Genomic DNA, 26616 nt, shown 5'->3' with positions numbered 1-26616 from the left:
ATGCGCTCCATGGAGTGGAGACCCAGCCTACTCAACCTCTCCCAATAGCTCACACCCTCTAGTCCTGGCACCATTCTCCTGCCCTTCCCAATTTACCAATACTAGATCAAATGGTGCTCTCTTACGTGTGGGCGCCTCCACATACTGCTGGAGAAAACTCTCCTGAACACTTTTGAGAAATTGCACCCCATCTAAACCCTTCACTATGACAGTCAATATTGGGAAAGTTAAAATCCCTTACTACAACAACCTTATTTGACCTGCAGCTGTCTGTAATCTCCTGGCATATTTGTTCTTCTAATTCCCGTTGACTATTTGAGGGTCTGTAGTACACCAACAAGGTGGGTTCCTCAGCTCCACCTATTTACCCTCACTAGACGAACTGTCCGTAAAGTCACCACTGAACACAGCCGTGACATCCTCCTAAACCAATGACACAACCCTCCCCTCCCCCCCCCCCCCTCCTCTTTTACCCTCACCCGTCTCTCCTGAAGCTCATGTACCTCAGAACATTTGGCTGCCAGTCCTGCCCCTCTCTTAACCAGGTTGCAGTAATGGCTACGTCCCAGTCACACGTACCCTAAGCTCACCTCCCTTACCCATCAGGCCCCTTGCATTAAAATACGTGCAGTTTAAACTAACCTTCCTTCTTGCTCTATGCCTTTCACCTGTCTATTCTGTCCACTAAATTTTTTCTCACCACCCTCTATACCAACTACTAACCTCTCGCCTGTCTCTGTCCTGTATGAGATCCCACCCCCTTGCCAATTTAGTTTAAACCCACCCGTGTAGCATTCTGCCTGCCAGAATGTTGGTACCGCTCACATGACAACCAAACCACTAAACCTCAGTGGGATTGTACCTCATTTCCAAAATGTGTGTAATATCGGCATACTTATGTGTGGACCAAAGTTGTATAGTAACCAGCTCCCTCTCCCACATGCAGAAGATCAAAATAGGTTTCTGTCTGAACTGAAAATACTCCTGTGTGATGCTGCTGTTGCTCCACAAAAAAAAACATCAGCAAGAAGCAGCTCAAAATGGGGCTCCCACTGGTTTGAAACATCATTCATTCAAAACTGGAATATAGGTTTTAATAGCACTGATTAAAAAGTATATTCTACTCAGCAACTAGATATTATCAGTTTATTTTATCCCAATGGAAACATCTATTCCACAATGCTCTTTAATTATACAGATTCATTCAATTTACTGAAGGACTTTTGTTCTTAATGACACACAATTTTGATTGTTCTGACAATACAGGTATTGTTTATTAAACACAATATTATTTAAGCTATTATTTAACATATCAAATGCTAAACTTAAAAAATGGAAATGTTTAGTTCTCGTCAGATATTTTTTAAACTGTACCACAAAAAGCAAGTATGAAAAAAACATTATGGAAATATGTTACTTTGTATGTTCTTTAATTCTGGTTCTTGAATTTAGCAATCAAAAGTAGAAGTTGCACCTCAAAAAAAAAAATTATGCAGTTTCCATCAATATTTCAACTATCTGCTCCAGGAGAGGAAAAACATCTAACATATTTAAAGTTTTTACATTTTCCCGAAGTTCTTATATAATATGCTGAATAATTTAACATAATAATCCAAAAATTAAAGTACATTTTTGCATACTGGTACTCAAAATGAACATCAGTTAATATTTAAAAAATGAAGTTTAAACATACAAATTGTATTTGGTGCCAAAAACTACACTTTCAAAGTGCTCTGATATTCTTAATGTGCATTTAGGTTCCCTTTGTTCTCTCAAGACATTGGAATGTTCAAATGAATGCAAACATTCATATGCAAATAAAAATAATACATAATAATTTTGCTAACTGTAAACAAATTTGAAATATTGCGTTCAGTGCCTGCACTGATACAAAACCATTCCTAAATGAAAGGATGCAACATTCAATGTAACCAAAAATAAAAGTTAAAGTATTGTACTATAGCATTTAAATGTTCCTGGCATAATTGCAATTCTTTCTCCCAGGACTATTATTCTTCAATAATATTGTTCCACTTACTGGAACACCATCATACATTCTTAGAGGATATTAAATATTCCAGTTGGACTTTAAGTAATGTGACAAAAACGATTTTTTTAAAAATCAGATGACCATTGAAAAATTGTGCCTTCAACATGCATTGTTGTCACTAAATGCTTAAATATTAACTATCCCCTTCATTTGGAAAGCACTGCCTTGCACGTGGATTTGGCTGTACTCACATTTATTGTCAGCCATTTGTTGGCAAGCACACAGCATTTAGAATGAGTTGTCATAACATGAAGATTCTTTTGCACTCCATTTTCAACCATACATATTTGTGCGGCAAAAAGTTCACTAACTCAACTGGTTTCCCTTAGCATATGGTGGTTCGATGTAGTCTACAGAATGGAAAGGAATCATCTCTCTGGAGAGCTGTGCCCGGCAATCTCCTTTGTAGCTTGTGTTTAGAAGTGTAGCTTAAGCATTCAGAAACATGCTCATTTACAGTACATTGTGAGCACTGGACATAAGATAAGGCAGCTAGCAGTGGACTGGACAGCAAAACCAAGGTGAACCAGGCAAACTTATACAAAAGTCCACACTTCAAGATCTTGCACAATGAAGTCTTCTTTTTTTGATAGTGTTTCGTTGTTAAACGTACTGCATGGATTGCTTCGTCCATGATATAAATCTGCATCTAACCACAAGCCAAAATGGCCACTGAAATACATTAAAATATTAAGATTGTTAGAATATATAGTCACCAAATTCATTGTCTGTACTTGCTTATCAAATTTACAATCGATTTTCAGCCATGGGTTCTTATTCAGAAATAATTGTTCATTAGCATTTAATGTTGCACATGATTGGCTGCTCTGGAAGGTTAGACCACATGGGATCCAGGGAGAGCTAGCTGACTGGATAGAGAATTGGCTTCATGGATGGAAGCAGAGAGTAATGGTGGAAGATTGTTTTTTGGACTGGAGGCCTGTGATTAGTGATAGGATAATCAGGGATAAGTGACGGTCCCTTTGTGTTTGTGGTTTGTGGTTTATAAATATGATTTGGGTGAGTGTACAAGGCATGATTAGCAAGTGACAAAAGTGCGTGACATCGTAGATAGCAAAGATGGTTATCAAAAATTACAGCAGGATCTTGATCGGTTGGGCAGGTGGGCTGAGGAATGGTTAATGGATTTTAATGCAGATAAGTGCAAGGTTTTGCATTGTGGGAAATCAAACCAGGACAGGATCAACATGAAACATGGCAGGGTTCTGGGGTGCGCGTAGAGTAGAGGGATCTAAGAGTGCAGGTACATAGTTCCTTGAAAGTGGCATCACAGGTAGATAGGGTGGTCAAGAAGACTTTTGGAACATTGGCCTTCATCAGTCAGAGTATTGAGTATAGAAGTTGGGAGGTTATGTTACAGTTGTACAAGACATTGGTGAGGCCACAAGTGGAGTATTGTGTTCAGTTTTGGTCACCTTGTTATAGGACAGATGTTAAGCTGGAAAGGGTCCAGAGATGAATTACAAGGGTATTGCCAAGGTCTGAGCCATAGGGAGAGGCACCAGAGATCCGTGTTCGATCCTGACTACAGGTGCTTGTCTGAATGGAGTTTGTACGTTCTCCCCGTGACCTGTGTGTGTTTTCTCCGAGACCTTTGGTTTCCGCCCACACTCCAAAGATGTACAGGATTGTAGGTTAATTGGTATAAAAAATGTAAATTGGCCCTCGTGTGTGTAGGATAGTTGTAGGAGCCATTTATGCTTAAGTTAGTTACTGTTAGTATATTATAGCCATATCTAGTTTTATCTTTTTTGTATGCTTGTGGGTGGGATTTGGTACGTAGAGGGGCGTGTCTATATCTGAGGAACCTAGCGCAGATTGGGAGTTTAGTTTAGCCTCGAGGGATGGTGAAGACAACAGTTTTTTACCATGATCACTTGTACTTAACACGACACGGATGAAACAGTTAGTAAGAACGAAAAGTTATATGAATCATTTTTTTGTTTTGTACTACTTCAATAAAAGACTAATTAATCAAGAAACGACTGGAAGATTAGTTTTTGCTATCTGCTAGTGCGTAAACTATATCTCCACCACATCCCCAAGTAGCAATGGCAATCAAAAGTTGGACGTTGGAAAGTTAAGAAATTGCCATTGCAAAAGTGTTAATGTGCGGAGATCGCTGGTCAGTATGGACTCGGTGGGCTGAAAGGCCTGTTTCTGTGCTGTATCTCTAAGCTAAACTGAGAATTTGCAATTGTCTTATTTAAAATTTTAAAAATCCCATATCACAGAATATAACTAACTTGTACATTAATTTGCAGGGTAATTTAATAAAATTATAATATTAAAAGTGAAAAAGTGGCACGGGGCGGCATAGTGGCGTAGTAGCGGTTGAGTTGCTACCTTACTGCGCCAGAGACCCTGGTTCAATCCTGACTATGGGTGCTGTCTGTACGGAGATTGTACATTATCACTGTGCCCGCTTGGGTGCAGCAGTTTCCTTCCACATTCCAAAGATGTGCAGGTTTCTAGGTTAATTGGCTTCTGTAAATTGTCCTTTGTGTGTCGGATTTAACTAATGTACGGGTGATTGCTGGTCAGGGTGGACTTGGTGGGGCGATGGGCATTTTTCCACGATGTATCAAACTAAAGTAACAAGGATAGTAAAATGATTACATATAGGATACACGTACCTGCCTCCACCTAGTTCTAATGATTCTTTATCTCCTTTAATGAAATACGAGTTTTCTCCACTCCACCGAAATATCTATTACATGAAAAATATTACATTTATAATATTCTTGCATAAGATATGTAATAACATCAATTATATAAATGATCCAAAAAACCTTCTAATCTTTCTTCAAAATACATCAGAACAAAGTGGCCAATTTAGCGTTTTAAAGCACTTTTTTTTGCAAATGTAAGATTCCAAGAAGAAAACAACCCGAAAGAAGTTTTGGATTTAGGAACTTAGTACAGCATCGTATAAACCTGTATCATGAATCATCAGCATATTTCCAAGTTACAAACAAAATGATAGATAGGTTCTGCACAGAAAGGTTGGCATTGGTTCCATAACTATTAAGGCATTCCATTATCATTCCAATTGGGCTCAGAATTACATGACAGATTGCAATCTTTCTGCTGTTTCTTAGTTATTACACTGGAAGCTTAATCAACTAAATCAGTTCCAGGTAAAATCTGGTGCAAATTTAGCAACTCCATTCATTTTCATAGAGTGGAATGATGCAAAGAAAACAGGCAAGCATTACATAACATACAGGATTTTTATTCAGTTAATTTAAATATCTTTAATGTTGACTAGTATTTCTGGTGTTTGAATTTTATTTTTTTAATTTAAAAACATTTAAATTATTGAATTGTTTAATATTTAATAGTTTTTGAATGATTGTGAATGCCAGAGACGCAACATTAAAACAGTTTAAGAACTTTGGATGAAAGAATAAGAGTAGGCAATCGGCCGCTCTGGTATGATTTGCCCTTCAGCTAGATCATATATCATCTTCTACCTTAAAACCATTGAGCTGCCCTATCCCTATATTTTTTTATTATTCAGAAATCTCAACCTCTCTTGAAAGCAATCAGGGATTGACCAGGTACATGGTCCTTTTGGGTAACAAAAATCTAAATCTCCACTGTCTTGAGTGAAGAAATCTCTCAATTCTATCATAAATAGCTGAAACCTTCTCTTGAAACTGAGTCCCAGATCAAGACTTCTTAGGCAGAGGAAACATGATTCCCACATCCACTCTGTCAAGTTCTCCAATTATTTTGTATGTCTCAATGATGCCACCTTTCATTCTTCCAGAGGTCTAGTGTACTTAATCTCACCTTGTATGATAGGTCTACCATTGCAGAAATTAATTCAGTGAACCTTTGCTGCACTCCCTCTATAACAAGTATACCCTTGTTAAGGTAAGAAGACCAAAATTCGACATAATTCTCCAGGTATGGTCTTACCAAGTCCTTAAACAATTTCCCTACCAGGAACCTGCAATTGGGCCCAATATAGCATTTGACCTCCTTGCTGCCTATGCATCTCTTATTATTTCCTAATCATCATTTGAAAGATGTGGGGAATTTTGTGGGGGGGTTTTCTACACAATCACATTTACTCGACTAGACGATCACATTTTTTCCACAAGATTTTCCATTTATGATCAGATCGCAACCATCTTCACTGACAGGAGATTTAGTAGGTAGGAAGGTTGCAAGTACTGTAGCGAGCTACTCTGAGGATCTAAGTTACTCCAACACCATGATTTGCTCAAAATTCTAAACTGATTTTTTTTGTGATTTTCTTGCAAGTTCTCAATCCTACTTAAAAATTGCATTATATTGATAGATACCTTGAACTGTGGATTGAATGTATATAGAAAGGTTTCTCCTGTACCAAAACAATGGTCACTTAATCTGAAAGGGTGTGATGCCAAAGCTCCAAATATCTGCAGAGAAAAAAGGTTTATTCATAAATTTACACCATTACTAAAACCTGTCAAGCCGATTTTTCCATATTTCTCCATCAATTTTCTGGAGGATTTTTCATGTTTTTACCTGATTATCCATATCTTTGACAACAAGGAGAACAGGAGCATCAATAACAGTCAAGCTGCGATAAAGTGTTCTTAGGCTTGTTCCGTGGACAGCTGTGCTGTACATAAGGCGCCAAGCATACCCCTGTGTCCTAGCAGGAAGATGCAGCATAAGCTGCAAAGATAAAAGCATTTCATTAGTCTGAAGAAGTCTCGACCCAAAAGGTCACCCATTCCTTCTCTCCAGAGATGCTACCTGTCCCGCTGAGGTACTCCAGCATTTTGTGTCTACCTTCGATTTAAACTAGCATCTGCAGTTCTTTCTTAAACATTTCATTAATAGTTTACTCAATACATTAAAGATCACAAGCACTAAAAAGGGGTATTTTGTATATCTACCTTTTCAATGTGGAAACTCTCCAATAGCTCACTAGGGTCTGTAAGTACAGGCTGAAGATCTTCTATACCTTCATAACAACTTTCAATGCTCTGGCGTCGTTTTGCTTCTTCAATAGTAATGATCTGTAAAACCAATCAGTTTGAAATTTGTTACAGATTTCCATTCTCTTCAACAATCTTAGACTCCCCAACGCCAACTGGTTACTCGATGATGTTATTTAAATTCAAATTGAGCAAGGTATGTTTTGGCTTTGAAATAACGCAACCGCCGTATACATTTCTAACAGTCAAAACTTGTATTTGGGAAGATGCCAAGAAAAACAAAATAAATCCTTGTTCTCAAAAGGGCAAAGAAAGCAACACAAAAATATGAGATTTCATAGAAAAATAGAAAATAGGCGCAGGAGTAGGCCATTCGGCCCTTTGAGCCAGCACCGCCATTCAATATGATCATGGCTGATCATCCAAAATCAGTACCCCATTCCAGCTTTTCCCCCATATCCCTTGATTCCCTTAGCCCCAAAGAGCTAAATCTAACTCTCGTGAAAATTTCAGGGAGATTTAGAATTTTTCAGCTAGTTCATAATTGAATTTATGCAGCACAATGGCGCAGTGGTAGAGCTGTTGCCTTCTGCACCAGAGACCCATGTTTGATGTCAACTATGGATGCAGTCTGTACAGAATTTGTACGTTCTCCCTGTGACCATGGGGGTTTTCTTCGGCTGCTCTGGTTTCTTCCCAAATCCCAAAGACATGCAGGTTTGATCGTTAGTTTGTCTTCTGTAAATTGTCCTTCGTGCGTAGGATAGAACTAGCATTTGGACGGCATAGAATCGGTCGGCCAAAGGGCCTGTTTCCACTCTGTATCTTTGAACTAAACAATACTCAATTGCTTCCTTAAAACCAAAGGCTAAACAGAGCCCAAAAATTGTTATAAAATTGTACATTGATGGATTGATTGAAAAGATACAGCATGGAAGCACGCCCTTTGGCCCACTGAGTGCATGCTGAGCATCAATCACCCTTTCACACTAGTTCTATGTTATCCCAGTTTCTCATCCACCCCGTACACACTAGGAGAATTTACAGAGGTCGATTAACCTACAAACCGGCACGTCTTTGGGATGTGGGAGGTAACTTGTGCACCCAGTGGAAACCCACAGAATAACAGGGAGAACAAACAAACACCACACAGACCACACCCGAGGTCAGGATCAATCCAAGATTTCTGCTGCTATGAGGCAGCAGCTCCCCAGCTACAGCATTGTGCTACCCTGAGCAGCGCCATTGTGCCAGCCTGAAAACTACATTGTACAGTTTCAAATTATATGACAAAATTAAAACATTAAATTACTCTGTTTTTATTCTACCAGTATAATATACAGTTTAATTTCCATCAGCAGTTACGAACATATGAGAAAAAACAGTTGAACATTCTTAATATCTTACTTCTGGAATTTCAAGTTGGTGAAATGATTGAAATAACATTAGTGCTTTTAAAATATTTACGTAACAGTGATGAAGAAAAATTGGTATATTACAATGACTTTTGGAAATTTAAAGTACATGATTGACAGTCAACATTTAAAATTATTCTTTAAAAACACCTTCTGCTGAATTAATCCCAAAAATGGTAACTAACCTGCACAAAGGATCCATCATCCCCCTTTGCCCTGAATAAAACTTGAATATAAGTTGAGGGTACTCTTAAACCCCTCATTTCCCCAGCTCAATCTCTTCGAAGTTCTGGCACTTCACTAGAACATAATTCCTATCCGTATGCCCTTCATTGCTTATCAAAGGCTTGCTTTTCTGCTTAACTGCACACGATTGGCTATTATGTGCTACTGCACATTTGCATAGTAAGTTTCGTTTTGTTTCAAACTAAAACTGGCACAGCGAAGGTTTCTATTCTACTTAAAATAATGCACCAACTGAAAGTGAATACATGCTTTTATCAAAGAGATTCCTCAGTTCAAACTCTTACTTATATCGAAGTTTATATGGAGGTAGCAACCGTAAAAAATGAAATCAAGAATTGTTTATGTGAATAACTACAAAATAACTAATTTTAAACCTGCCACAGCAGATTCAGTATAACCTTGCTCTGGTTTAAAATCTAAAGATTCCCAATATGTGACAAAGTCAGCGTTAATTTTAACAGGGGTTTTACTCAGGTCTGATCAATGGCAGCCAAGACAGCAGATGCAGAAACACTTCTCTGATCATTTATTTTACTCCAAAGGCAGAATACCAGCTGAGGCTGAAAATGCAGAAAAAACGATAAATGCAGGATAGGATCAATGTGAAGGAGGTAGGAGATACTTCCCTGCCAACCAGCAGATTCAGTCAAATAAAAATAATTTGATGCAATAGACAAAGCACTTAACTGCAAATGTCACATCCTCAAGATATTGTCAGGATGTGCATGAATTTCAACTGTTGGCCAGGCTTGGGCTACCTGCTCTTAGTTTAGTATTAAATTGCTATCACCATCAACATTCAACGGCAAGTGCAAGCACGTTTTTCCTCTATTAATTTTTAGACTGATTATTTGGTGTCCAAAAGGAAGAGCAATGCAAGGCCCAAAAAGATCTGAGAGCTGGCACAAAACAATGATCTCTGCCCTTCTATATATTCTGTGTTCTGGAAGATGTGTGGCAAACTCATGGCATTGGAAAGATACCACTATTGTTGTCTCTATAATACCCTCCAAATTCAATTCAATGAGGATGAGCAAAACAATGTTAGTATCCTCTCAAGTTCAATTTCACATTTATTGCTACATGCATCAATTAAGGTACAGTGGAATTTGATTTACCATGCAGCCACACAATCAAAAGAGCACAATACACAATAGAATATAACATGGGCCTCCCAGGTGAACATCGAATGTTGAGGCCCTTAATTATACTCAGTTGGCTACACCAAGCAGTTCGCATCGCTTGCATACACATCAACTCCTGACACCATATTCCCAACTCTGTCATGGGCAAAGTTTACCAGATGAACTGGGGAACCGATTCAGTAGTACACAAGGCCACCGTGAAAACAAATGCAACAGACTCCTGTGAATCTCTGGCCCAAAATCCCTCAAAGTGGAGGAGGAAAATTCAGAAAGACGTTCACATGCATTTCCGAGCAAAGGCTCCATGTACGCGGCAGGAGTGCACCATCTGCCTCATGCATACTATCAGGTACCTCCTACCTCATCCGTAGGAGTGTCTACTATTTCCTCAGTCTTCACCAGCAATCTCACGACCCATAAAACTGGAGCGGAAGCATATCATCCTTGAACCTACGAGACTATGTTTAAAAAGCCAGTAGGTTTGGTGCAACCCCACTACTTCCTCATCCAATTAAAAGCAGAAGTACAGAAACAAGACTAGCATGGCTGATATAATAAAAATGATCAGAAATATCTTAAAGAATGTCATAATTAAAACAGTCAATTGGTGGGATTTTAGAATGCAAAAGCTCTGAAATGACATTTGCTAAGTTTCAGAACCAGTATTGAGGCCTCTGGCCATTTTATAAAGGGATTGTAATAGATCTGATGCAAATGTTATTTGCCAATTTTTCTCAGTGCTATATAACTTGGTTTAAAAAAATTAAAAGATTGCTGATGCAGAAAATCTGAAATAGAAACAGAAACTGATAAAGGCACTCAACAGGTCAGGCAGCAGATGTGGAATAAATGAATATTACAAAAACACTTAAGAGCCAGGATTTTCGTCAAAACTGGGAAAGAAAGTAAAACAAGTTTTATCACGTCTACCCTCTACCTCAGGCGTTCTGGCGAAAACAATCCCAAGATGATCCAACCTCTCCTTACAGCTAATACCCTCTAATCGAGGCAGCATTCCAGTAAACCTCTTCTTAGCCTCCACTCCCTTCCCGTAATGAAACCATTTCAAACAAATCTAAAAAGGCAGAAACAAGCCAGCAAAAGCCCCAAAATGGGTTTCTAGTTAAAAGTCAAAAGAATTGGAAGAAATTAGTAAAACAGACAGCAAGATAAAATAACAAGTTTATATTTTGACCTGAATATTTGCTTGCTCATTGATTGAAAATCCATCATTAGAAATTTGATCACCACATTAGTTTCAATACAGCAAATCTGCATTTATATTGAATTCTCCAAAGCCTCCCAGAAGGACAAAGTCAATTGTGGGAGCAAATTAAGTAATTCAACTCTTCTTTGTTTACACATTATTTAATCTTTCTTCCAACAGAGGCCACTCAACCCATCAAATTTATGCTCATCTTCAGATTAATTCCATCAAATCCATTTTCCAATTGCTACCTTCAAACTCATTCTCTCCCATCAAACTTCACTCCCAAACTCTCCTGCCATTCACCTATATAAGAGCCAATTTTTACAGTGGCTAATCAACAGCATGACTGGAGGAAACCAGAGCACACAGGGGAAACCCATGCCATCACGGGGAATACCCCCCATGACCACAGCTCATCTCATCTAGGGAACATACCAAGGTCCCAGAAGAGCGACTCGGCAAAGCTAATCTCTGTGCTATACTATGTGTGGCATCGGGGATAGCGCTGGGTTTTCCAGTGACCACATCGACACCTGCAGTATGGTATATGTGATATGCTTTATGATACAATGATACAATTTATTTGTTGTCATTTGAAGCTCATTGAGGTTCAAACAAAATTTGGTTTCTGCAGTCATACACACAAGAAAAAGAACCAAGACACAACACAATTTGCACAAACATATTTACAGAGGCAAGAAAGTCCAGAACCGTATGGGGGCGGTCAGGGCGCATGTCCAGTGGCGCAGGCGATCTCATGCTTCTCCCTGCAGTTTACGCTTTACTCGAGAGGAGGCACTGGCAGTCTTATCCTGGTGACAGCATTGATGGTTGAAGAGATGGTGCTGGCTGTCTCTGGATTATCCTGGCGGCTCAGTCTTTGTCTCTGTGTGAGCGTAGCCCCTCATAGTCAATGGGCAGGAAGTGGCATTGGCATCTCAGGCCACTCAATAAAGACATTGACAGTCTAGGGCTACTTCCCGGCAGTTCAGTCTTGGCCACACAGCGACGCCAGTGGTCTTAAGTTTGTCCCAGAGGCTCGCTAGCAGGGAGGCACCTCACTTTTTCTCCTTCCCACTCTCTTCTTCTCTCTTCCTCCTCTCCTCTGGCTGGATGGCTTGGGTTTTTATAAGGATTAGATAGATGAGTTTCAGGTGGCCAATCAAATGCCAGCTAATTGGACGCAGCCGTTACCAATGATGCTGGGGTTTGGCCTCTCCTGACCTGTCAGCCAGTGATTTAAATCAGGGTGGCATTCAAGGGAGGGGGCACTGTCACATATGCTGAACAAAAATCTTGCTGCTTAGTGGGGCTGGCTGCAGGATAAATGTCTGTTGATACACCAAGCCATATTTCCTCCTGTTCTTCAAAACTTAAACGGATCCTATACAGTGAACATGCATAGCCATCTTAACTTGCTAAATTCCACAATTAACTTGCTAAATTCCACAATGACAGTCTCAAATTAATCAGCCTAGATTAAATGTTGAAATTCCAGGTATACGTTGGAATCAAAAACTGCCAGATTTGGGAAGCTTGAATGTTTTGGGCGAAGCAAATAGTGGTTTAAGCAACACATTTACCACGCCATCTGTAAACAGATGAAGCTTTGAGAAGAAGCTTTGTTTACACAAAAAGGACCATGACTATAAGCGAGTTCGGTATTCCGACTGCGCATGCACAGGTCATGGGTCGCTCGGGATAAACACTCTCGGCAGCCGAGCCCCTGCATGGGTGCTGCGTCTTGTCCCTAACTAGCTGCCACTGGGCCGTCCCCATCCGCTCCCAAGTGTCCCGTCCGGGGCGGTGTCGGCCCGTCGCAGCGGTGGCCCAGACCCACAGGAGGTGTGGAAAAGAAGCATCAACTCCAGCTCAACCCCGCCCGCCCGTGGGACAGGCAGAATCGAGCCAGCACCTCCCCTCCGCGCTGCCTACCCGCCTGGGCCGACATTCCCGACTGCGGACCTCTGGATAGAAGACCCTCCTTCAGAATTCCTGTACATTAGTCTTTTGCCCCATGGTTGGGATGGATGGGAGCGGGGATTTCCGCGGGCGCAAGGGAAAAATGACCTAAAGTTTGCGTTGAGTGAACTGAATGTTTTTATCGTCCTCGTCCTCGCCGTATGTTCTTAATATTTATAAAAACTCTTATCAGCTGCAGTCACTCACCAACTGCAACATCAGCAACATGGAAACAAAATAATTTCCACTGGAAAATGTTTTTTCATCTCAAACCTCATGAAAAAAAAATTCCAGCTTCAGATGAATACATTGTGATAATGATCTACATGTACTCCACACTACATGCACAATAGCTACTGACATTTAGGGAGTTATTTTAAATTTGTATGTGACTATAAAACTATTGATTTAACCTTAGGTGAACACAGGGAACAAAAATACAGGGACCTATCCATCATACTGCTAATTGAATGAGTCAAAGGAAAATTATAATCCCATATATTAGGGCTATTTAAAAACATATCCAAAGTAAAAAACTTTGTTTTAACTAAACATAATAAGTCACGAAGAGAACTGAAAGGAGTTATTAGATGAACAAAACCAACAAAGAAGTGTAAAATGAAGATAGACACAAAAAGCTGGAGTAACTCAGCGGGTCAGACAGCATCTCTGGAGAAAAGGAATAGGTGACGTTTCGGGTCGAGACCTTCACACTGAGTCAGGGGAAAGGGAAACAGAGATATAGATGGTGATATTGAGAGATATAGAACAAATGAATGAAGGATATGCAACATATTAATGATGATAAAGGAAATAGGCCATTATTAGCTGTGGGCAAGGTGAAAATGAATTACAGACTGCGCAGCTTACAACCCAGCAATATGAATATTGATTTATCTGACTTGCACCCCCTCACTCTCCATCTCTCCCCACCCTAGTAGTTGTACTAGGTTCAATGTTGTCCTGGTGAGTTTCATTGTCTGATCAGTCTGAAGAAGGGTCTCGACCTGAAAAGTCACCCATTCTTTCTCTCCAGAAATGCTGCCTGTCCCGCTGAGTTACTCCAGCAGTTTGTGTCTACCTTCATTGTCCATACCTTGTTTTACCAACTCATTGGCTAACAATGGCCTGTTTCCTTTATCATTGTTACTTTTTTGCATATCTTTCATCCATTTGTTCTATATCTCTCGATATCACCATCTATATATCTCAATTCCTTCTCCCCTGACTCTCAGTCTGAAGAAGGGTCTCGACCCGAAATGTCATTAATGATAGCTAAAGCTAGTGTCATGGAATTTTCTGGAAATAGCATTTTGTTCTTAACTCTAATGGCTGTTTCATGAGGGGTTGCATCTATTTATTAATTGCCATTACCAATGTAAAATAAATCAGATTTAGTGGTCTGAGGATGTGGTAATTGAAGATGACCATTAATTGTTCAACTGAATCCGAACAATTGAAAGCTTCCTTCCACTTACTTTTCGTTTCTGAACTCTTTAATGCTGCTTCCTTTACATTTTGCTTCATTTCCATAACTGATTTGATATTAAATGTACCCACAATAATTCAAAATGTCATTAACAATCCTCAAATCTCATTGGTTTAAGGACAGTTGGTCATACTTTATGCAACCCAAGAGCAAATATGGTTTGAGCAGAAAGATTGCAGGAAACACTTAGCCAGGCAAACCATGACTTGTCCTCTCGTAAATTCCAGACTAGTAGGTTCATCCAACCTGCTCAGACAGAGATGAATTTGTCACACAAGCCTACTTGTCAAACCAAGATAGATTATTTTGTTTCTCCAGGCTATCGAATCAAAATGATATTGAAAACATTAACCTTCCTTCTCTCTAATTAAATAATTAATTATGTGATTTTGCTCTCCTCATACATTCAAATGTTTTGTTAATATTCCTGTAGATCCTGATTGCTGCAAACTTTCTTAAAAACAAAAATCTGTAGATAATATTTTATTTGATTGTGATAGAGGCAGGGGAGAAATTTCAGCAACTTTCTCAAGAATTTGTTGCATTGTACTAGAAATTGAACTCAATAAGGGCAGAGACTTAGCAAAATAGAGTTGAAGTTGCCAACAAAACACTTTGGAATGATATCATTCAATGCATAAATCTAACATAAATAACAAATGAGAGCAGGCTTGGGCATGCTCTCCTTTCAAAAATAAAAGACAGTTTCCCTTTTTGGATGCCCTCCAAGCTCTGTTAATTTCTCAAACTCGTCACATCAACTGCATTTACATTTTATATAGCAACTGTTGATTTATTTTATTGCATTGCTTCATCTTATGAGATTGCCTGTGCAACTCTAAATACTTGCCAGGTTTCTGCTCAAAATCAAACTTAATATTAAACTTACACCACTGTTGCATGAGTTTAGATACCCACTAGAACATTTATATTACTTATTCCTAAAGTGGAAAACCAGTTTCATCGAGATGGCTCAAGGGGACTTCCAATCCTCCGCTTTCATTATTGACATTTTAACCACAAATACAAATGGAAAATTCTTGCTATTGAGGGAGTGCAGCGTAGGTTTATAAGGTTAATTCCTGGGATGGCGGGACTGTCATATGCTGAGAGAATGGAGTGGCTGGGCTTGTACACTCTGGAGTTTAGAAGGATGAGAGGATATCTTATTGAAACAAGATTGTTAAGGGTTTGGACACGTTAGAGGCAGGAAACATGTTCCCGATGTTGGGGGAGTCCAGAATCAGGGGCCACAGCTTAAGAATAAGGGGTAAGCCATTTAGAACGGAGACGAGGAAACACTTTTTCTCACAGAGAGTTGTGAGTCTGGAATTCTCTGCCTCAGAGGGCGGTGGTGGCCGTTTCTCTGGATACTTTCAAGAGAGAGCTAGATAGGGCTCTTAAAGATAGTGGAGTAAGGGGATATGGGGAGAAGGCAGGAACGGGGTACTGATTTGGGATGATCAGCCATGATCACATTGAATGGCGGTGCTGGCTGGAAGGGCCGAATGGTCTACTCCTTCACCTATTGTCTATTGAAAGCTGGAGACTGCTATCAGTAACTTCACCTTGTACCCAACTTACTAAAAGGCCAGCATGCAGGTAAAGCATGTGATTGAGGAGGTTTCTCCAGAGTGGAGAATGAGTTGAGATTTCAGAAAATCATACAATATCTTTCAAGGGGCAGACAGGTTAAATGCAAGGAGGATGTTTCCCCTCACTTGTAAATCTAGGACCAGGGGTTACAGTTCCAGAATCGGTAGTAAACCATTGGGAACTGAGATGAGGAGAAAGTTCACTCAGCTGATGATGATTTTTTAGAATCTTTATTTAGGCTGATACATTGTGGCCATTCACAACATATATTAATTGATCCATATGTAGCTCCAAGTTAGATCAGTTATCGTCTTAATGAATGGTGGAGCAAACCTAAAGGCTCAGATGTCCTACTCCAGCTACTTCTTATGTTCTAATGATCTATAATATGAAATTACTTTAAAGAATGTCAACTGGGTGTAACCATAATCCTTCAGGATTTACAGATATTGCACGTGTTAAAATTATATAATATAACTTACCTCCCAACTTTTAGAAACTGGGTCACTGAAGAAATTGTCAATCACTTCCAGTTCATCCTTTTTCACCACCATAAAACCCTGATCTTTCGCATCTTTCCCATATACTTCAGGTGACCAGTGAACAAAGAATGCATAGAGGTGATCTACCCTGGATAGCAGAAAATGGGTGGCAGAATGAATAAGGGAGAAAGTGATGATGAAGGTTACAATAAAGATCCACATTGTAAACTTTTAAATGCTTTTTAGTTATCTGCTGTTTTTCTGATTGCTCTGACTTCTGAGAAACCAAAACTATACTCATGTTACATGTTGCACACTGGCTACACTCACAAGCATGTTTAGATCTATTCCGTGAAGCAGTTACAGCAAGGCTCCCAAAAACATATACGGTTAAGCATCATCCTTTATAGAAATATCAGACACAGACAGAATTAGATATTAGGGTTCATAAGCATTTGCCAAAAATGAAGGGTGTAATCTAACTAAAATAGTGAGGGAAATATACTTAGTCAAAAAAGGAAACCTTTAAAATATCAAAATTAGCAGAATTGGAAAACATTTGTTAGCACAAAGCAAAATCTTATTCCAAATATAAGCGTCACGCTTCGCATAAATATGTAACTATAATGTACAACATATAGTGTACAAACTATAAAGATAAAAGTTAACTATTCAATAGTATTTGATTAAATTTCATGGATTGTACATTCTCATCCAAATCATTGGTATACATTGCAACGAGCAATGGGCCCAGCACCAAACCCTGAGGGCGACACGGTGGCGCAGCGGTAGAGTTGCTGCCTCATAGTGCCAGAGACCCGGGTTCGATTCTGACTGCCGGTGCTTGTCTGTATGGTGTTTGTACGTTCTTCCTGTGACCTGCGTGGGTTTTCTCTGAGATCTTTGGTTTCCTCCCACACTCCAAAGACGTCCAGGCTTGTAAGTTAATTAGCTAGGTAAAAATTGAAATAGTCCCTAGTGTGTGTAGGATGGGCGCGGATTAGCTGAATGGATAGAAAATTGTCTTCTGCGTGATGGTGGAAGGCTGTTCTTCGGACTGGAGGCCGATGACAAGTAATGTGCCTCAATTTTAGTTTTTAATTTTAGGGATACAGCATACTCAGTGGGCTGAAGGGCCTGTTTCCATGCTGTATCCCTAAAACTAAAAACTAAAACTGAGGCACATTACTTGTCATCGGCCTCCAGTCCGAGGAACAGCCTTCCACCATCACCCTCTGCTTCATTCCATGAAGCCAATTTTCTATCCATTCAGCTATCGCTCCTTGGATCCCGTGATCTAACCTTCCAGAGCAGCCTACCATGTGGAACCTTGTCAAAAATCTTGTTGAAATCCATATATTTGTCTGCAGCTCTGCACTCTTCAACCTTTTTGGTCAAATCTTCAAAAAACACAAATTCATGGGACATGACCTCCCACATAAGATACGACCTCTCACCACCCATATACATGATTGAATACATTTTCAAACCTTAAATGCAACCATTTTGAAAACATCCTATTCTGAGAAAATACTTCTTCCCCACTGCCCCCCACCCTATGTTAGTAGATATACTTTTTGATGTGTAGGTCAGAGTAACAGACAACAAACACCAAGGCTGCAAATTTCTCCTGCAGTGCTTTCTCTACATGTGAATCCAACTTGTACTAAAGTGCTTATGTGTGGCTTCACTGTTTAGAACTATTTTAAGCAGAACCTAAATTAAGTGACTGCTGACACTAGTTTTGATAACTGGCACCCTAAGCAAACTACCTTTTTATCTAAAAAACAATATGGGTTCTGCCCAATGCACTGGCCACAATTTCCTTTTCCCCATCATACTTTAAGCTGTATGCCACTGTCTGGTTTACTATTTTCAATATTTTTGCAGACTTATTGTCTAGGCTGGTTTCTTTTCCATTTTTATATTATTCATTATTAGGTTGTGGATTCGCTAGCTAGGCAAGCATTTACTGTCTATCCCTAAGTGTCCTCAACTGAGGATACAATTAAGAATCAACCAAACCATTTCCTTTGGATATTCTGCCAAAGTTTTGCATTTTTCAGGGTGTTGCGAAAAGTACTAATGAAGCGTAAAACCCAAGTGAAGAATCCAACAAAATTAATGGACAAAATTTCAATGGAAATTATTGATCTGAAATGTTAACTATTTCTGTCTATTCACAGTCGTTGTCTGACTTGCCGAGTACATCTGGCACTTTTTATTTTATGTAGTGGAAATTGGTTTGATAACAATTTTATAAATGTGATATGCAACAATGGTTGCCTAAGTACAACTGTTGGTCTCTCGCAACATACTGATTTTGTTTATACGTGCCCAAAATAACTTTTAAATAATGCTGATAATTGAAGGACAAGAATTTAACAAGTTGTTTCCTGGTGCCAGAGCTGCAGAAAAGCTTAAGGAAATAACAAAGTCTGCACAAAGATGATGAGATATCGAATAGAAATTGATGCATGTTGACCAAAGTAATGCTAACAACAGCCAGTAGCTGGTTCTTCACTAAAATCTGGCAATGAGAATAACTTGCGGTAAGCATCATAAAATACACTAGCTGAAGATTATGTAGAACAGCAGGAACATCATAATGAAATCACATTTCCAGCTGCAACAAGCTGTTATCCATTCTATGGCTGAGTGATCTGGATATTAAAGCTCCAAAAAAGACCTGATGGGGAATGTCACTGTATTACATAGAAAATAGGTGCAGGAGTAGGCCATTCGGCCCTTCGAGCCTGCACCGCCATTCAATATGATCATGGCTGATCATCCAACTCAGTATCCCGTACCTGCCTTCTCTCCATACCCCCTGATCCCTTTAGCCACAAGGGCCACATCTAACTCCCTCTTAAATATAGCCAATGACAATGACAAAAGCCACAGTCTTAATGCAATGACAAAAGCCACAGTCAAATAATGTCCTGTCCTGGTTCAGAGTCAGTATTTTCCAGATCAACACTCCATGTCACTTTTACAATTCCATTTAGTTAGCAGATTAATAATCATCATGTTCAAGTGTCAGTGTTACTTTTGTAATTCTTATAAAATTTCATTCCCTTTCAATAAATTTAAGCCAGGGAACAATATATGGTCATGTTACTGAACCAAGGAGCATTTCAATTTTGGAAATAAATTTGTTGAGAAGGATATTAGCCGATCCCAAACTATTAGTGCCTGCAGTCCAATGTGTAACCAATATCAGACCTTGCCCAAATATGACATTTCCTATACACGTACAAACCTTTAAACTGCCTTTATGTTTGAGATAGGTTGCCGTATTCTAAAAGACTAGACCAGAGAAAAGGAGCACATGCAGTTGTATGTCACAGGTTACATGGAAAAAGAACAAAAACAGATCCAGTTCCATCCAGGTTGCTAACATGCTCACAATTGTGGCATTCACTATTGTGACAGGGCACCATAGTTGAATTAGTCTGTTCTGTGAGTGTGCTAAAGATTCAGGTGTAGCAGTTAGTGTATTTTGGTAAGGTATGTTCCTTCATCTAAAGCTGTGAATGTTGAGCGAACAGTTGGAATTAAAATTGATTCCGCCAGTTGACTGGTGGCCTAAGGAGACTGCCTTATCCACACTCTACAATATAAAAAAAAAATACCAGGCAGTTGGAGATGTGTACATTTTGGTTACTTGGTCCAGCCAGTCAGCTGCAATTAAAATGTTTTGGCTGCTGTATTTCATAATTAATTATCTGATGGCAGTGTGAATGTGTTTTATCAATACAAAACTAATCAAATCCCTGGGCAATCTTTTCATTTAAAATATCAAAACCTATTGTTTAAATGCAAATTTATAAATGCAAATTTATTCTAAGATCGTACTAAGACGACACAAATATTTTTTGTTCTGGGGAGAATTTAAAACAATTACTGGATAAAATAACAAAAGAAATGGGCAAACTGAAAACATGGTTTGACAGGAACAAAATATCATTAAACTTGAGCAAAACCAAAATAATGTTATTTGGTAATTGCAGAACAAATACACAAGCAAATATAAAGATAAATGGGGTTGAAATTGAACGAGTTCATGAAAATAAATTTCTTGGGGTTATAATGGATGATAGAATCAGCTGGAAATCACACATTAAACATGTACAATCCAAACTGTCAAAAAGCATTTCTGTATTACACAATGTTAAGCAGGTTCTGGATCACAAATCACTCCGCATTCTCTACTGTTCATTAATCTTACCCTATTTAAATTACTGTGCAGAAGTCTGGGGCAATAACTATAAAAGTTCGCTACATTCATTAACTATTCTGCAAAAAAGAGCAATACGTATTATTCACAATGTCAGGTATCTGGATCACACTAATCCATTATTCTTACAGTCAAAATTATTAAAATTAGCAGATTTAGTTGCATTTAAAACAGCACAGATAATGTTTAGGGCCAAAAATAAAAACTTACCTGGAAATATACAAAAATTATTCAATGAGCGAGTGGGGGGTTATATAATTTAAGAAGAATATTTAATTTTAAGGTACAAAGAGTCTGCATGACCAGAAAAACTTTTTGTATTTCGGTCTGTGGAGTAGGATTGTGGAACAGTTTGAATGTGGAGTTAAAGCAATGTCCAAACATGAACCAGTTCAAAATGACATACAAAAAACTTTTTTACACAAGGTACAGGGATGAAGGGGATGGTTGACAAACAGGGGTTGGTGTTTGTTTATTATTTATTTATGTTTTTTGGTAACTTCATACATATTACTTGTAAGTGTATATCAGTTGTATGTATATATATGTTTGTATGCATCTCTAAAAATTGTCTGGGGTATTATTATTATTAATTAATTAATTATTAAATATGGAAGAAGGGTTTAGGGAGAAGGGGTGAGATTAAATAAGTTATTCTTCTTCTCACTCCTTTTCGAGCTTGTAAAGAAAAAGTGTTGGACATTTAAATTTTGCTTTATGCTTTTTATTGCTTTGCAAATATTGCCTGGATTGTCCAATTGTTTGACTATTTCGATTTTATTGTTGTTATTTATTCCTATTTATGTCTTTACTTGTTCGGAACAAATAAACAAACAAACAAATAAATAAATAAATACTTACTCTCTAACACTGTAACCAAGGCCCATTTTAAAGTTTCAGCGAAGTTGTAATTTGTATGAACACAGAATCAAGCCACGAAAGTTTTCGCACAGTAACACCAAGCTTGACTTCTGCAGTGAATTTTACATCGAGCTACAACTTAGTTTATCCAGTTGAATCATTGAACATCTGAATTATTGCCAGTACAAACACATTTCATCAGAGAACACTGCAGCCCATTAGAAGTTGCTTATTCATCAAAGCTGTCTGCCAATGTTCGGAAGAACACAATCTTGATAAAACCACATTACTGATCTGATTTCAATCACGTACTTGGCTACTAAATCTGCTTTTTCATGGGAATTGCTCAAAATGTAATGTACAGTAAACCATTTCCAAGTTTTCACCCAACTCAAATACAAAATTAGATTTTATGCATAGAAACATTTATACAGCAAAGTAGCAAAAAAAAGCTACAGAAATATCTGTTCCTTGCTATCAGTTATAAAAATGGCATGTAGCAATTTAGTTTCACAATGCATTTTATTAATATATACATTTATAAAGAACACCACATTTAAATGCTAGTTTAGTGCTTGCTGCAGATACATTACAATGTCCCACACAGCCTTGATAGACAAGAGATCTAAGAGATGCACCCATCTGAAACATTTTCATACAACATCAGCAATGAACAAACCACAAAAACCACTTCAACCCCTGACAATCTCAAAAACGACAAAAATGCAATCTTAATTTCCTTTCAGAAAGTCCAATATATTTGTACTTCTTGGGACACAAGGATGCCATCGAAAAGGGATGCAAAAAACAGGCTGATGGAGAAACTCAACAGATGAGGCAGCATATGTGGAGGCAAAGAGATTGTCAACCTTTCAGTCCACGGCCCTGCATCAAGACTGATATTGTAAAGAGGAGATAGTGAGTGCAGAGGACTGAGCTAGAGTGATGAGGCAGGAGTTAGCTGGCGATAGGTGATCAATGTGAGGAAGAGTTGATGGGTAGATGGAGCCAGGTTGGGTAGGGAGGGTGGAGATGGTGACCAGAGACTGAGAGGTGATCAGCAGAGACAACAAAAGGTTGCAGATTATTGAATTTGATAAGAAAAGGCAGTGATGAGTTGAAGCAGGTTAGAGAGGGACGCAGGGTGAAATGGGAACAGTGGTAGGAGGGGAGGGAAGGATTAAGGCTTAATGGATAGTGTGTGGGTGATAGGTAGATGGAACCAGATTGGGGAAGAAGGGAAATAAATTGGGAAACAGGGGCCGGGGAAGAAGGGTGTATGCAAGAGGCCCTGGATCAGGAGGAACGAGAATCTAACAAAAGCGGTCGGATTATTTGAAATTGGAGAATTCAATGTTCATGCCATGGGTTGTTGATTAGCCAAGTGGAATACGAGATCATAGGGAATAGGAGTAGAATTATGCCATTCGGCCCATCAAGTCTACTCCGCCATTCAATCATGGCTGATCTATCTCTCCCTCTTAACTCCATTCTCCTGTCTTCTCCCCATAACCTCTGACACCTGTACTAATCAAAATCTATCTATCTCTGTCTTAACAATATCCACTGACGGCCACCACAGCCTTCTGTGGCAAAGAATTCCACAGATTCACCACCCTGACTAAAGATGCAGTTCCTTTAATGTTTATCTCTGTATAAGCCATTTATATTCAGCACCAATATATTGGAATCGGCAATCAAATGCCACCATTAGCCATTATTAACAATCACAGATGCACCTAACTTATGCTTTGTAATTTTGGCTTCCAATGGGAATTTAAGCAACATAAACTATCCTTGGTTAAAAAATGTAGAAAATGCTGGAAAAACAGGTCAGGCAGCATCAGTGGAAAGAGAAACAATTAAGATTTCAGATCTGGGGCCCTTCAAAAGAACTAAGGGATAGTCAAGCTCCTAGATCTGTGAAGTGCATTGTTAATGTTGTAAAGTCTGAGTAACATGGCATAATGTGGTCTCTATCTGAAATATTAAAGTCAGATTGAACCTTGATATTTGTACAGGGTGAGTGCACTGCCGATCAGGCATGTTTGATTTGTGTAAAGTCCTCTTTCCAATCAGACTGTTATCAGTAGAACAGAGTTAGTTTAGTGAAGCAATACTTTAGATTATTCAAGTTTTGGCACAAAATTGCATTATCTATTAAACGTGGGTGACGTGGCAAATTTTATATCAAACTTTTTTTTAAAGTATGCAAGCCGAGCAACATTAGTTTTACAATTGTTGGCTAAATTTAACATAGAAACATAGAAAATAGGTGCAGGAGTAGGCCATTCGGCCCTTCGAGCCAGCTGATCATGGCTGATCATCCAAATCATAATCATCGTAATATTTTATGAGCCAAGTATGTTTTGCAACATACGAGGAATTTCATTTGCCATACTATCATACTATATAAAAAGCAACAGAACACACAAAATATATTTTAACATAAACATCCATCACAGTGACCACTCCACATTCCTCACTGTGATGGAAGGCGAAATTTTTTTTAAATCTCTTCCCTTCTTTGTTCTCCCACGGTCGGTGGCCTTGAGCCTTCCGTTGACGGGGCAGTCTTGGCTTCCGTAGCTGGCGGCGTTTGGGCCCTCGCGTCGGGGCGATCAAGCTCCTGCATCGGGGGGGGAATCTCAGCTCCCCCGTGTCGGGGGATCTGACCCCGGGTCGGGGCTGGTCGAAACCTTCTGTGTCGTTTGGAGCCTCCCGACATCGGTCTCTACCCGAGATTGTGAGCTCCTTGATGGTGAAATCCGCAGGTCGGTCGGTCCCAGGCAAGGGATCGGCTCCGATGGTAAGCCCACATCCCCTCGATGGGGCTCAAAGTCAGTCCCGAGCAAGGCCTCCAGCTCCATGATGTTAGGCCGCAGAGCGACCGGAGATACGATCCGGAAAACAATTGCATCTCCGGTAAGGTAAGAGATTGAAAAAGTTTCCCCTGACCCCCTCCCCCACATAAAACATACCAGAGAACATTAACACAATCTTTTAAAACATACTAAAAATAACCAAAGAAAGACGAAAAGATAGACTGTTGGCGAGGCTGCCATCGTGCGGCACCACCTGGTGGAATCAGTACCCCGTTCCTGCTTTCTCCCCATATCCCTCGATTATAGTAGACCTAAAAGCTATATCAAACACTCTCTTGAAAACATCCAGTGAATTGGCCTCCACTGCCTTCTGTGGCAGAGAATTCCACAGATTCACAACTTATGCTTTAAGCAAGCATAAATAAAGTTCCATAATGTTAAATTCAGTTACACCCTTATCAAATTAATTTACATTTTTCCAGAGGAAAAAGAAAGGGTCAAGAGAGAACCAAACATATTCCATCACCCCACCATATACCCAGAACATGCTGTGAGGGAGACGCTAACCAGAAATAACAGGACATACAGGGTATCATTAATCTTATACAGATTCCTGTAATTATAGCCATATAATGAAATCATCAATTCCTCCTTGGAACACCGGGTGGTGCCACCAGCAGTGGCTGCCTCGCCAACACTCTGTCTGTCCTTTCTTCTTTTTGTTATTTTTAGTACGTGTTAAAAGTACGCTTTAGTGTTCCTTGGTTTGTGTTATGTGGGGGGAGGGGGTGTTGGGGGAAAACTTTTTTCAATCTCTTACCTCGTGGAGTTGGCGGCCTTTCCTGGAGACTGACGGGCGCTCCAAGCCGCGGAGAGAGTTTCAAGGAGTCTGCGGGACTTTAACATCGCGGAGCTTGCGATCCCTTTGCCGGGGATCGAAGCTTCAATCATGGGACCTGTGGACTTTAACATTGTGAAGCCCACGGTCTCTGGTAAGAAGAGGCCAACTCGGGAGCTCCAAGCCGCGGAGAGTTTCAACCGCCCTTGAAATGTTGTTGTCATCCAAAAGGAACAAGGGGGAGGAAAAGAAGACAAAGTGCTGGAGTAGTCCAGTGGGTCACGCAGCATCTCAGGAGAATATGGACAGGTGACCTTTCGGATTGGGTCCCAAAATGTGTGATCCATGTTCTCCTGAGATGCTGCCTGACCCACAAACCTACTCTAGCACTCTGTCTTTTGTTATCCAGCATCTGCAGTTCCTTGTTTTTAAGGGGAAGGAAAACATGGGGCAACAACATACAGAATAGCAATACAGCCAATCATAGTCCCTACCATCAATGAAATGACCAACAGTGAAACATCAGAGGGGTGTGGGGGACGTTGTGTGAATAAGGCAAACAGACATGCATGTATATGACTCCTTTCATTTCTACTGCTCCTTACACAAACGCAGAAATCTCAAAATGTTTTACAGTCAATCAAGTATTTCTGAAGTGTTGCCGCTCTTGTTCCACAAAAGATAAAGCAACAAATTTCCACGCAGTGAGCTTCCACACTTATCATTGTGACAATAATAAACTAATCAGTTTTAGTTTCTTGTTTTTTCAGGAAGAGATTTTGGTCAGTCTTTCAGTAATATGTGACCAAACTTTTGAAATTAGAAACATAGAAAATAGGTGCAGGAGTAGGCCATTCGGCCCTTCGAGCCTGCACCGCCATTCAATATGATCATGGCTGATCATCCAACTCAGTATCCTGTACCTGCCTTCTCTCCATACCTCCTGATCCCTTTAGCCACAAGGGCCACATCTAACTCCCTCTTAAATATAGCCAATGAACTGGCCTCAACTACCTTCTGTGGCAGAGAATTCCAGAGATTCACCACTCTCTGTGTGAAAAATGTTTTCCTCATCTCGGTCCTAAAACATTTCCCCCTTATCCTTAAACTGTGACCCCTTGTTCTGGACTTCCCCAACATCGGGAACAATCTTCCTGCATCTAGCATGTCCAACCCCTTAAGAATTTTGTAAGTTTCTATAAGATCCCCCCTCAATCTTCTAAATTCTAGCGAGTACAAGCCGAGTCTATCCAGTCTTTCATCGTATGAAAGTCCTGACATCCCAGGAATCAGTCT

At 39.5% G+C, this 26616-nt stretch overlaps 1 protein-coding gene across 2 annotated transcripts; it reads right to left on the bottom strand.

Annotated features, from left to right (window-relative positions):
- Positions 1 to 1132: 1132 nt before the first annotated feature.
- LOC116973293 (nuclear receptor coactivator 7-like) lies at positions 1133 to 21822 on the bottom strand. 2 transcript variants are annotated; one of them, XM_033021212.1, is made up of 7 exons: positions 21658 to 21822; positions 16557 to 16704; positions 6970 to 7092; positions 6593 to 6745; positions 6388 to 6483; positions 4708 to 4781; positions 1133 to 2722 (listed from the first exon to the last, which is right to left on the bottom strand). In XM_033021212.1, exons 1-7 carry the CDS (start codon positions 21681 to 21683, stop codon positions 2587 to 2589), a joined length of 756 nt encoding a protein of 251 aa, XP_032877103.1. In that variant the 5' UTR covers positions 21684 to 21822; the 3' UTR covers positions 1133 to 2586. The 2 variants fall into 2 exon arrangements, with proteins under 2 accessions (XP_032877103.1, XP_032877104.1); XM_033021213.1 differs by lacking the exons at positions 16557 to 16704; positions 21658 to 21822 and adding an exon at positions 8612 to 8776.
- Between the last annotated feature and the right edge of the window lie 4794 nt (positions 21823 to 26616).

Source organism: Amblyraja radiata, chromosome 5, assembly GCF_010909765.2.
Source record: "Amblyraja radiata isolate CabotCenter1 chromosome 5, sAmbRad1.1.pri, whole genome shotgun sequence".
NCBI classification, from domain to species: Eukaryota; Metazoa; Chordata; class Chondrichthyes; order Rajiformes; family Rajidae; genus Amblyraja; species Amblyraja radiata.
This window is presented reverse-complemented; position numbering and strand designations above follow the sequence as displayed.

Coding starts and splice junctions, on each gene's coding strand:
- LOC116973293 (XM_033021212.1), bottom strand. CDS start 21,683: ATGGGCCTTGGTTACAGTGTTAGAGA. Junction 7,093..16,556: donor CAGTTTCTAAAAGTTGGGAG/GTAAGTTATATT, acceptor TTGGTTTTACAG/ATCATTACTATTGAAGAAGC. Junction 6,746..6,969: donor AGAGTTTCCACATTGAAAAG/GTAGATATACAA, acceptor TTATCTTTGCAG/CTTATGCTGCATCTTCCTGC.